Below are 12,130 nucleotides of genomic sequence, written 5' to 3'. Positions count from 1 at the left end.
TCTATGCCAGTTTTTACAGTTTCTGCATCTCAGCTTGAGTTGGTGAGAAAAATATGTATTAATTTTGGGTGAGGGAAAAAAAGAAATCATCACAGCTGTCTTTCACAATGTTCACTTGTTTCCTAATTAAGTAAGGGATTCTCATTGAAATTTTTTCTCCACATAGTTTCTTTGCAATGTTTTCTATTTTCATTTCCTTTCTTGATCCTTTCAAAATCACCTCTTACAAAGCATGTTTATTTTATGGTTGCGCAAGGATATTGTTAGTGAAAATGAATCTGAAATAAATGTGCAGGGTTTTTTTGTTTTAAAGATTAACATGTTAAAGTTCAAATATGAATTCTGGGACAAAGAGTAAAAATATTCTATTTAGGAACAGATGTATGGTTTAGCTAAGATATGCCGATAGAGAAGTATAGCACCAAAAGTCATTGCAACTACAAAAAAATGGAAAGAAATGAGAAGGATGCCAAAGCCTCTTTTTGAAAAATAAAGAAGAATATTTTGTATAATAATTCTGAAGATACGTATAACAATTTTGATGTAAAATACTGCACAGAAAGTAGTGGCAAGCTTAGACCATTAAAAAAAAAATCTGATTTCTTGACATTCCCACTAGAAAAGAGAAGTCAGCTTCAAAATGTAAGTCTTTCTGCTTTACATCCAAAAATACAACTAGTGGTTAAAAATTGTAGGAATCATGCCAGCAATTTGTTGCATGCATATGATTAGTTACAGCATGAAATCAAAATCTTTCTGAACAGGAAAAAAATTATCTGAGACAATTGAGTTGCCATTTTAATAATTGTTGTCTGATCTTTTCACAGCCTTAGATATCTGTAAAACAAGAGCGATAGGAGAACAACTTTTGAGTTAAACTTCTAACTGGCATGTCTATAATTAGTGGTATCTAGAGCAAAATTTATTTCTGAAAAGATAATTTTCTCTTTTTGGAGATTATCTAATCAGTTTTGAAATAAAACTATAGTGGAAAACTAAGCAGAGAGAACAAAACCAGGAATTAAACCTGGATCCGGTATTACCTGACTTGACTCTGTCAAGCGGGTACTGGAAGTTAGTAAGACTCCATTAAATGCTAGAAGCTGAACGGTTAGTTAAGGGCTTTCCTAATGGGGTTGTCTGAAGTTTGAAGCATTTAAAACTGTAAATATTTTTTAATTGATTTAAGGCTTAGTGACCTGACGCACCTGAGAACAGTTAAACAACTATAGAGAGACGTTTACAATGCTTAGAGTCTGCAAAACTTGGTCTATACAAAATATATTGATGACTTATACATCGGTGTAAAATAAGTCAGGGATTAGTATTTTGTAATTTCTTTTTTTCTGTGTTTAGGTTTTTTTATTGCATCCTCTTAATTTTCTCACATTTTTTATATGTTCTAGCTGATATTTTGACAGAAATTATTGATAAGTGTCCAGGACAAAGAGAAAGGATGAGGATTACTTGCAGGAAGGATGAGAATGAAAGGTAGCTGGAGGCTGAAGGGAATAAGAGACACAGTGCAGAGGTCAGGAGTAGCATATTCCTAATGGCCACGTACCTTATGCTTTGCGTCATGGCTGGTGCTGTCTGTTCTGGTAACAGTATAGCACGAGCTTTCTTATCCAACCACATCTCTTTTTTCCTTGGGGTTTGATCCAATGTGGAATATAGAGGCGGAAGCAATCCTGTCTCCTAAGCTTTGAGGAGATAGTTTTGCATGGAAACTTTGTAAACCTCCTGGCGTGTGGAAAAACAGCATTCTCAGTCTCATGGGACTGAGATTCTGGGATTACTGGGACCAGGATTCAGATGATTAATTTGGGCAGCAGCTGTGTATAAGAGAGGGTTTTGAGGGTTGCAGAAGAAAAAGCTAAAGCTGGAATGAGGTAAGTCTGTGACTCCACTTAGGATGTGCCTGTGTGCTGTGAGTCACTGGCTGAGTGTGCGAGGTGAGAGTTATCTTGGCATAAACTGAAGTGTCTCTTCTCTTCCAGAAAATGAATCACCTGCTTCTGAGTGTATCTCTTTTTGTTAATTTTTATGAAGTAAACAGTTTTCAGAGGCTTCAGTACATTCAAATATGTGGTTTTTACTGGCATAGCAGAGGACCTTTCAAGTGAAGGGAACTTGCTCACCTGTTGGGGCCAGTATTTTTTAGACTTTTCCCAGAAACATGTCTGAGTGATCAGTACAGTGCCAGAAACACTGTCCTGCTGGCACTGCAGCTTTATTCCCAGAAGTATCACCGAGTAAAGACACTAACGCAGTCAAAACTGCCAAGTGATCTTTATTCTCAGTCTACTTCTGTTTATTCTCCTTACTTTGTCTGCTCCTGCCTTTGAAGGGAGAAATTTTGTTGTGTTAAAATCTGGGAAAAAAGGAAGGCGTTAATAGGATATGCTGTCCCTGGAAACGCTGAGCTTGGGCCAGAAGTTGCCCTGGGGTTATGGAAGCTCCAAATTGTTAGTTTTCTCTTTAACTTAACTGGTGTAAAAACTGTGAAGGTAGTGGTTGAGAGGATCTGTTACAGCAGAGAGGTGCAGTCCAGGAGGGGACCGGCAGTACTGGCAGAAGACCAAGAGAGCCTTCAGATTCTGCTTGTCCTCACAGATGGTGCCATGGAGTTCTTCATGAAGCTTCACATATATCGTAAATCTATTAGGGAAGGAATTGGTGCTGACCCGGCTGGGCTGGGTGATTCGCAGTCTGGCACAGGTAGTCCTGCAGGAGCTTTGCCCGTGGCTTCACATCTCCTTCCTTCGGTCCAGCCTCTGAGGCAGCAAAGGCAAGCACAATGTCAAGCCCAGATGTGCAGCATGTGTCATCTGCACCCAGGCCTCATTGTCAAAGGCCGTGGCAAGTTACCCTCTGAAGCAGATGGTCTCCTGGACAGGGTAACCACCACTGAACTCCGGCAGCTTGTGACCCAAGGCTTCAATATTGTGATCAGGCAGACTCCTCTCCCAACTTTCAGTGGCATGGGAAAAAAAAAATTTAAAAGTAATTCTCTTTGCATTTTTCATTGCATCAGTTGAGTTTGCCCTTGACTTGGGGATTGTCTCAAGATGGTGACTTTGCCACCTGTGTCACTTGGATTTTAAAATAATCTAATTCATTTTTTTATTCCAGCACCTTAACATCATTGTCTCGGAAAGTAAGACAGTATGCAACTAACTGCACCTTTTATTCAAAAGATACGTATGTATCTGTGGTGTGTGATCAACTGAACTGATTTTCTGTTTGTGACCGAAGGAGATGTTGAGATACTCAGGTTGCTCCTGCTTGATCACAAAGACCTGGCACTTGAGTATTCCCCAGTGAAACTGTGGCTGTGGAACCAGCCTGTGATTTCAGTCCCACAAAAGTTGACTTCTTGGCTAATCAGTCATTTGGCGAGTCCTGCCTTCTGCCTTCTCTCTTTCTTTTAAGAATGTGTTTGGGAAAGATTTTGGAAGATAATTCATATAGCTTCTTTTCCCTTGCTAGGCAAAATATAAGCTTTTATTTTTTTCTTTTTTCCATTTTGCCTTTTTTTCCCTCATATCTTTATAGCTGCAATTAAATATAGAAGGCATTGGGAATTTTTATGTATTGTTAATTAATATTTTGTTGGGTCAAGTGCCTTCTTTTCCTTATGATGTCTTTTGAAGATATTTCTATTGTGAGTTAATGAGAACATTAAATTGTGCATATTTTTCATACTAAATATATTTGAACTTTTTGCAGGATATGAAATATATGATGTGTTTTATAATCTAGTATAATTACCAATGTGAACTTTAGTCATTGGAGCTAATCAGTAAGTGGTTTGTTGTTACAGCTGGTTGATTAGTTTAATCATTTGTGGTGTTAAATTCTTCCTTCTATTTCTTATTTTTCTGACTGACCTGACTTTCCTATGATATGCCAAAGCAAAACAGGGTGGTGCTACAATGCAGGCTAGTTAGTTGGTTTTGTATATAACAATTTCTATGGAGAAAGGGGTCAGGAAAAGAATCACTACAGTTCTGAAGATGACCTGATGTTACTGCATTATGTCCAGTAATTAGTTTTTCCACCTTTAATAGCTTTTGCACATGTGTAAGTAGGACTGGTCATCTTGAGTTTTCTTTGTTTTCTCAACATATTCAACTTGTTAATAATTAGAATTATTAATTAATTAATGTATATATTATTTTATAATTAAAATTATATTTTTATTATTAATAATACTGTGATGGGATATTTACTCTAGTTCATTCTCCCATTTCCTGGAATTTGGCACTTCTTGAAAGATGGAAAAGCATTTGAGAAAGCTGTCTTTTTCTTAAGTTTCAGATTTAAATTTCAAAATAGCCAATTTAAAAAATTTTGAAGTATAAATTCTAAATTAGATTACAGAAAATAAGATGTTTCTTAATTTACTCATAGCAGTAGCTTTCTTTTGTATTATCATGTATTAAAGTAGTCTTACAGTAGAAATGTGAGGATTGTCTGCACATGATGGGAAAAACTTAAGAGGAGTGGGGAAAGGAAAAAGCCAGGATAACTCTTTTAAATGAGAAAAGCTTAAATATTCAGACACATCAGAACATTATTGGAAACAGACTTTTGGACCAATTTCTTTTTGCAACCACGTATGTGCTTTTCCATCATCCTCATATTTTAAGACTGTGGGTGGAAAATAAGCATATTAGTCTTAAATGCAAAAGATAGGCCTATATCATCATCATATTTGTTATACTCACCTACCTCTTCCACAATGTTTTTATTCAGCAAAGACAGTGTGACAGGTAGGTACATTTATAAAATTTGGGGAAGATTATTTTGCATTAAATGTCTGCTTAGCAAGATACTGCCTACGTAAAACCTCATGTATATTTATTATGGGAAACTATAAGAGTCTGTTGTATAGGTTTGTTATCTATAGGAAAAATCCTGCTTAATATTGTGTTTAATAATTGAATCAGTCCTCCTAGTATCTTCAGGCCCAATTCAGGATTAAACCCTAAAAACATCAGAACCAACAAAAATGGCTTTATAACCAGGCATATTTTGGCACCTATACTTTCTTTTAATTTAAGGTAGCTATGATATTTAGTCAAATACTTCACTTGGCAATGTTTTGTTTTTCAGGATGGGAAGAAGAAGTTTGACAAGGAAAGTGAGAAATATTATTCCATCCTAGAGAAGCACTTAAATTTATCAGCAAAAAAGAAAGAATCTCATTTGCAAGATGTAAGCACTAAACATGCTCTTACCCAGTTTCACATTTGCATATGGATCATGATAACAAACTGGTTCTTTTCAAGACATGCTGTATTTTTTTAATGTGAAATTTTGGTGATTTCTTGTAGTCACGCTTGTTTTGAATATAAATTCCTGAGTGGGATTAATATGACCCTAATAAGAGTTAAATATTTTAACAAGGCAATGTTCTACATGTCCAACTTTGTGTACTTCAAGTACAGCTATCGTTTATTGGTTGCAACAGCAGAATTATATTACTACAATAAAAATGTGACTTTTATAAGGTATATGTCGAATATTTGAAAGTGAAATAATTAATTGCTTTTTTTGCTATGTAATTTATTACTCGATGAAATTACACTTCTGTTTCACATAAATTTTAATCTGGGAGACTGAACTGAGATCACTTTAATGATGCTTTTTTATGCTTCCTTTTTCTTCTTTTTCACCTTATTCTGAGATTGCAGCATCATGCCCTGAAATTGCATCCACAACTTAAGCTTTGAAGAGGCTGTATGGCTAATTCTTTTCTGTTAAAAAAAACAAACCATGAAGACTTCTAGTTTAACAGGAGGATTCCAGGGCTTTTCAGTATGCTGGTAGAAATAATTATCATTTTTCTTTGAGGCAAATTACGGTAAAACCAGCAATTTGATATCAATGACACTTTGGGATTTGTGCCAAAAGTAGTTAAAAATTATTTTGATGGGATTACTCTTGTCATGGTGACTGATAAATCATGGGGATTAGTTTGCAGATGGAGTTTTCACAGAAGATGTGACCATCACTGAGTCACAAATTGTAGGATTTTTTTTTCATGTTTACCAATAATACTATAATTCGAATTATATGAGGCTTAGCAATTCAAAATTTTTGGTAATGTTTATACTTCTGAATTGCCATTGCTGTCTATATAATAATCAGTCTAGACAAGATATTAGTTATGTAGGATTGGTTAATTTTTCCACTTGTATGTCAAAGTTTTATATGTACAGCTTTCACTTCTCCTAAATATTCCTGTGTATTGATGAAGAAGCAGTTCTGTTAGAGACTAAGCACCAGCTGAGAAAAAAAAAAAAAAAAAATTTCTCACCAAAATGTGGAAAAGTGAACTTAAGCACCAATTTACTCTAGAATAGAAATAAAATAAAATAAATAAAATATTTTACTCTTGAGACATAAGAATAATTACAGTCTAAAAACAGCAACTGAAGTGAAAAGTAACAACTGTGAATCTAATAAACTGCGGTAGAATAACAATGGATTTGGCTCAAGTATATAACTAATGGAAAACCAGAATAAGTTTTTCCACTGTGTCCTTAAGTGACATCTCTGGATTTAAAAATCTCGTAACTGAGGCTGAGTTGTTTTGCTTTTCTGGATGCCCCGCTTGTCAAGCACCTACGGCATAACTTGTCATTTCTGTCTTCCCCAGTTTTATGCAGCTATGGGTGTGCTGAATCAGCAACATAGACCCACCATAAGTAGAAGGTACAACAGCAAATCAGTACCAAAAATGTTAATCGGGGAGACTTTTGGCCGGTATCTGTATCGTAAATAAAAGGAGGCCAAGCACCAATTCCTGGCCCGAAATCCAAGTGGCAGCTGTTGACTCCCATCCAGAGTGGTTTGGGTGAGCTCCATTTATAGCCCATATGTCCAGAGCAGAGTTTGCTGGAGCAGCCCACAGCAGAGCCAGGGCGCGGGCAGAGAACCAAGCGGTGCTGGCAGCCTGGGCTTTGGTGCTCAGTGCAAGTGCAGGGAGGTCCTGCCCTCAGGCTGACATCATGCATGTAGTGAGATGGGAATACTATTTTTTGACTGCTGCTGTCACACTGAAAAATGCTTCTTCCTTTTTTAACCCACTATTTCTTTGAATTGTTGAGGTTTCATCACATTGTATGAGTTAAAGAGTACCGGGATGAGCAAGGAGTAGTTCTCATACTGTATTGGGCTGTTTTACATATCTCACTTGAGTGCAATTGAGAGCACCTTAATTAGGCATCTAAAGTTTGATGGTCTGAACATATTCTATAGCGGGTGGTTTGCATATATTCATCTACTTGAAATGTGTTGGTATTTTAAGAGCCTGCAAGACTGCTTATGCTGTTTACATAGATGACCAGACTTTTTTTCCTTTAGCATCAAAAAAGAAACTTCATAATACTGTTTTCACTGCCTACGGAAGTCCACAGTGGAACAGATAATAGTCAGAATTGAGAGATGTGAAGAAGTTAATAAAGTCCTGATTTTATTTCTCTGAAATCTGTTCCAGAATCAGGCATAAATATAGAGCAAAGGCTTCAGTCCCCAAGCTTATGTGAAGTTCTGGTATACTTTTTAGTGATATCCTACATCAATGAAAATATTACTCGCTATAACTAGATATCATACAAGTAGAGACTCAAAATCATATCCATCAAATCTCTTTAGTTTTTACGTGCAGTTTGAAGTCATAGAAAAACATGTGAAAATCCTTTCAGCTTTTGAAACTTTAAAGTCACTTTCAAAGTGGTTCTTACAAATCTGAATCCTCAGTGTTCACACAAATTCATAAGCTTCTACAGAAGATATATTTTGGAAATTCTGATTTAGTCCCTGTATACTAGTGGTGATTATGGCCTTAATTTAGGAACCCATCCATATTTGAGATGGCACTTGGTTGTTGTACGTATCGTTACAACTACAGTCTGCTTAAATACTGTTCAGAATAGAGATGGATTTAGTTAGGTGTTTAAATACTTTTTTCTGAGTTGAAACCTGAGAGAGTTAATTTCTAAAACTAATTTCTGTTATTTGCTTACAGTTAAATATGAGAGCTGAGGTCTGTCTCAAGTGCTTATTGACAGCACTTCTGTGAGCAAGGGTTTGCTGGATCATATCCCACAGTGGTGGCACCTGGTTCTGTTCAGCTATGTAGCATTGCCTTTGTGATATATTTTTTGTGAAATAAAGCTATTAGCAGAGTATCAAAGAAAACAGTAGCCAAATGCACTATATGAATGGCACATGGCAGAGTTAATTCTGTGGTAAAGCACTTGATTGTTGGAATTTTGAGTGCTTGATTTCTGCTTCATAATGTTAGTTTGCGTACTTAATTTCCTGATTAGTTTTTTATAGGCATGGGAAGGAAATGCTAGTACTGATTCATTTGAAATGTATCATTGAGGCCTATGCTTTGAAGTAGTGTTAGAGCACTGTGCTAGGGAAGGGGATCAATATTGTTAAGAGTCTGTGCAGCCAAATCACAACAGTAGCATGTGCTTGACTGAAAAAAGCAATGTTAATTATATAGGGTGCTATTGATGACCAAGTCCTGCCCGAAGGAAAACACTGACTTTTTTCATTTGTACTCTTAAAAGTACTAAACCTCTTTTATGATGCATTTGCTGGTTTAATGTTTGCTTGTCAAGGGAAGACAATGTCTAGCATTTCCAATTTTCCCATATTTGTTATTTTTAATGCCAGAATTGAACTAGAGAATATACAGCAGTATACTGCTGTATTTTAACTGGCATACATCAAAAATAGCTGAACTGGTCTTACTCATATTGTTGATAAAATTTCTTTTTGACCTAAGACAAAAACCTAACTAATGCAGCCCAAAAGGGATTTGCTTGAGAAAATTATTTGTTACAAATAAGGATAGATTAAAATGGAATCTGCATCTCTTCTTTAAGCATTATCCACATACTATGCTGCTTGTCTGTTAGGTCCCTCTCCCATGGCTTGTTTAAATTGAGGATAAAAGCCTATTACTCTTTATCAGCTGATAAGAGTTAATTCTTTAGCTGTTTAGGCTGAAGACACTGTTTTGGTACTGGATCTTCATGTCGGGTGGTATTATTCAGGCACTTCTGACAAGTATTGCCTTGTAGCTCTGGCATTTGAAAATAAAAATGTGAAAAATAGTTGATTTATGAGGTTAAGGACTTAAATATGTTTATATTCCAAGTGCATGTGACTCATACTATGAAATAATAAGTTGCAAGATGTCATTGTTAAAGACAGTCTATTTAAGAAAGAAAATACCTTCTTGGGAAGGTATTTGAAGCTGAGAAATAGATAAGATTTCAGTGCATGTGTTACTCAAACATTTCAATAGAAATAATTATCTTTTTGTCCCTCCTTAATTCCTATCCTACTCACTTCTATTTGTTTTTCTAAACTTGCCATATACCAGAACAGAGTTCCTGCTGCCACCTTTCTTTGTTTCCCTCCAGGCTCTCCTAAAAACCAGAATATTAAAGTGCAAAAAGGAAGAGGAAACCAAAAAGGAGTGGGGAAAAGACATGAAGCTAAAATGTGTAACATTAGCTTCTTAAACTTGCATTTAGCTATTTTAAGTTGGTATTTTAATTTTCAGGAAGAAAACTGAACCCCATGAAGCTTGTAAAGTAATCTTATGGAAGATCTGTTTGTTAATGACAAAATCTGTTTTTAAAGCAATCATGAGATCAAATTAATGGTGTCTATATTTCATTTTGTCTTCTAGGCAGATACACAGATTGACAGAGAACATCAAAACTTTTATGAAGCATCATTAGAATATGTTTTTAAAATTCAAGAAGTACAAGAGAAAAAGAAATTTGAATTTGTAGAACCTGTAAGTTTTATGTTTTATTTTCTGTAGAATGCATGCATTTAAAGCTGAAAATTGAATTTAAAATATCTATTTTTTTGCTCCCTTTTTAAATTGTGATTGCAGGTTGTTTGTATGTAGACAGACATTAAGATCTTGGCTTGGGTACTTTCCATGTTTATTAAAGGATTATGTAAGAGTATCATATCTACTGTGAAGTGAAATGTCTGATGACTTGAAGTGTGCATAACATTTTAATGGGACAACATGTAATGTTGTGTCTGTGTAACACATAATGGATGTTTCCTAATACCATGGTTTCACGGCTGAAATTTTGAGCCAGTTTTTGGGTTTAAATATTCCATGTAGGCAGTGTACACATATGTTTTTCTGAGTTATACATGAAATAAAGTGAAAAATCAGTTTTTCTGTAGGCTAGGTTAAGTTTATTTTTTTGTTCTGGAGTCATTTGTCTTTAGTTTACTTTGCATGTAAAAGAAAGCATACGTTGACACTCCATAAAAAGAATACAAAGTTGTGTTGCAAAGTCAATGCTTAGATCTGGGATCTTCTCCTGGACTGTTTTCACGCCCCACCCATTAACTATCTTCTGGGTCAGTCAGTACCAAAAGCTGCTTGAATAGGATGTGCTAGCGTATTTCTGTGGGAGATTAGTAGTATTACTACTGTTCATGTCATACAGGACTAGCTTGCCAATTGCCTTAGTTAGTTAGAACCTGTAGCCCTTGACAGAGAACTTCCAATGTCAGCTGTCCCTTCCCATTAAGCTTACTGAGCATAGCAGAGCACCAATTGTGAAAGAGGAACATGACAAGTATAACTTTTTCTCTCTCTCCACACCATCTTCCAGCTTCCTTGCAACTAACTGAAGAAGCACTCTTGACTGTGAAACAGGTTGAATTACATCTCTAACACCCAATGTCACCAAGAAGAGCTTCTCAGATGCCTCCTTTCCATTAGATGAGAATGTATTGTATAGTGAATGTTTGACATTGATGCAAACTAACGAACCTGGATTCAGCAAGCAGTACTTACAGAAATCCTATCTTTATGGCATACAGCTGCCAAAGCTTAGAGACTAAAACTTTGCTCGGATTCCTAAATAAGAACATTTTTCTACCTGCCACAGATTAATCCTGAGTGTGTCTCTGTCTACTTCTGCAAAACTCTCACATCCTGGAAAAATCTAGCAATCTTGACCTAGCTCTGACCCTGGTATAGGAGACTTTATGCTCTTTTAAAGTAATAGAAACTTTTTGCATTGGGAAGACTTTGTACATCGGGAAATATTGTTGTGCAATTGCATATAGTTAAAATAGGGTATATTTCATCCTATATGCTAGACAGAGAGTAAAAATAAATTTGATTTTATATATTTTAGCTGGAGATACTGAGCCTTATCCTTTTGACCAGGAGCTGCCCCACACTATGTCAGCCATCACAGCAGCAGCTATGAATTACCAAAATGAAAGAGCAATTTATCAATTCATCAGTGCTGATACTGAGCAAACAAGCAGGGGAGGTTACTGGTGAACCCACTCTTGTGGACCTGGGTATTTCTGTCACCAGGTGTATGCATCCAGTAGGTAAAATTTAGTTTTGAGTGAATCAGTTGCCATCCTGTTAGCCCGGTGTGTGGTTTGTTGCACACAGGTTATGACTTGATGTACCTACCAGAGGAAGGTACGGGAAACACTGTGGTGACTGGGTAATGATAGCCCTTGCAGGCAGTGTCTTCTGGCTCCAGGTGTGAATTTTTTATAATCAGTCTGAATATAAATGGACCTTAAATTATAACATCAGTTATAAAATTTTGAACCTTGAAAATTCTTAGGTTTTGTTTCTAGTCTGTTGCAAACAACATGCTGGAATAAAAACATTTACTAAAACCCATAAGGCAAAGTATGCCAAGTAAATTATAATACACATCAGCAATACCATGAGACAAAGAAAAAACAAAGGTCTTCAAAATAGGCTTTCTAAAAATGCATAGTTTATGTAAGTGATGTTGGACGTATGAGCATGTGCTCCTAGATGCAAGTAGATAAGGACAAAGCCTAACACTTTAAAATCATATATCAAAAGAATTGCCATATTATTCATTTTCGTCTGTGTGCTCTGCAGATGTTCAGATGCTAGAAGATGCCTGGTGTTGTGTCTATATAGACATTCCTCCTTAGGAGCTCAGCTGGTTGCAGGGCATTCTAGTGCCTGTGCTGCTTATGTCTCTGATTTATCAGCTCAGTCTGATGTATTACTAATAGACTCTTTGAAGGAGAGTTTAACAAAATA

General features: G+C 36.0%; 1 protein-coding gene across 2 annotated transcripts in view; it reads left to right on the top strand.

The window, feature by feature from the left end:
• Positions 1-12,130, top strand: part of ARHGAP42 (Rho GTPase activating protein 42) — a 166,816-nt gene that overhangs the window by 101,279 nt on the left and 53,407 nt on the right. For both annotated transcript variants that reach the window (XM_030042841.1, XM_041118534.1), the window contains 2 exons: positions 5,122-5,223; positions 9,731-9,841. In XM_030042841.1, the coding sequence (XP_029898701.1) occupies positions 5,122-5,223; positions 9,731-9,841 (213 nt within the window). The remainder of the gene's footprint in view (positions 1-5,121; positions 5,224-9,730; positions 9,842-12,130) is intronic.

This window comes from Aquila chrysaetos, chromosome 19, assembly GCF_900496995.4.
Source record: "Aquila chrysaetos chrysaetos chromosome 19, bAquChr1.4, whole genome shotgun sequence".
Lineage (NCBI taxonomy): Eukaryota > Metazoa > Chordata > Aves > Accipitriformes > Accipitridae > Aquila > Aquila chrysaetos.
Note: the sequence above shows the minus strand (reverse complement) of the source record. Positions and strands in the feature narration are given on the sequence as shown.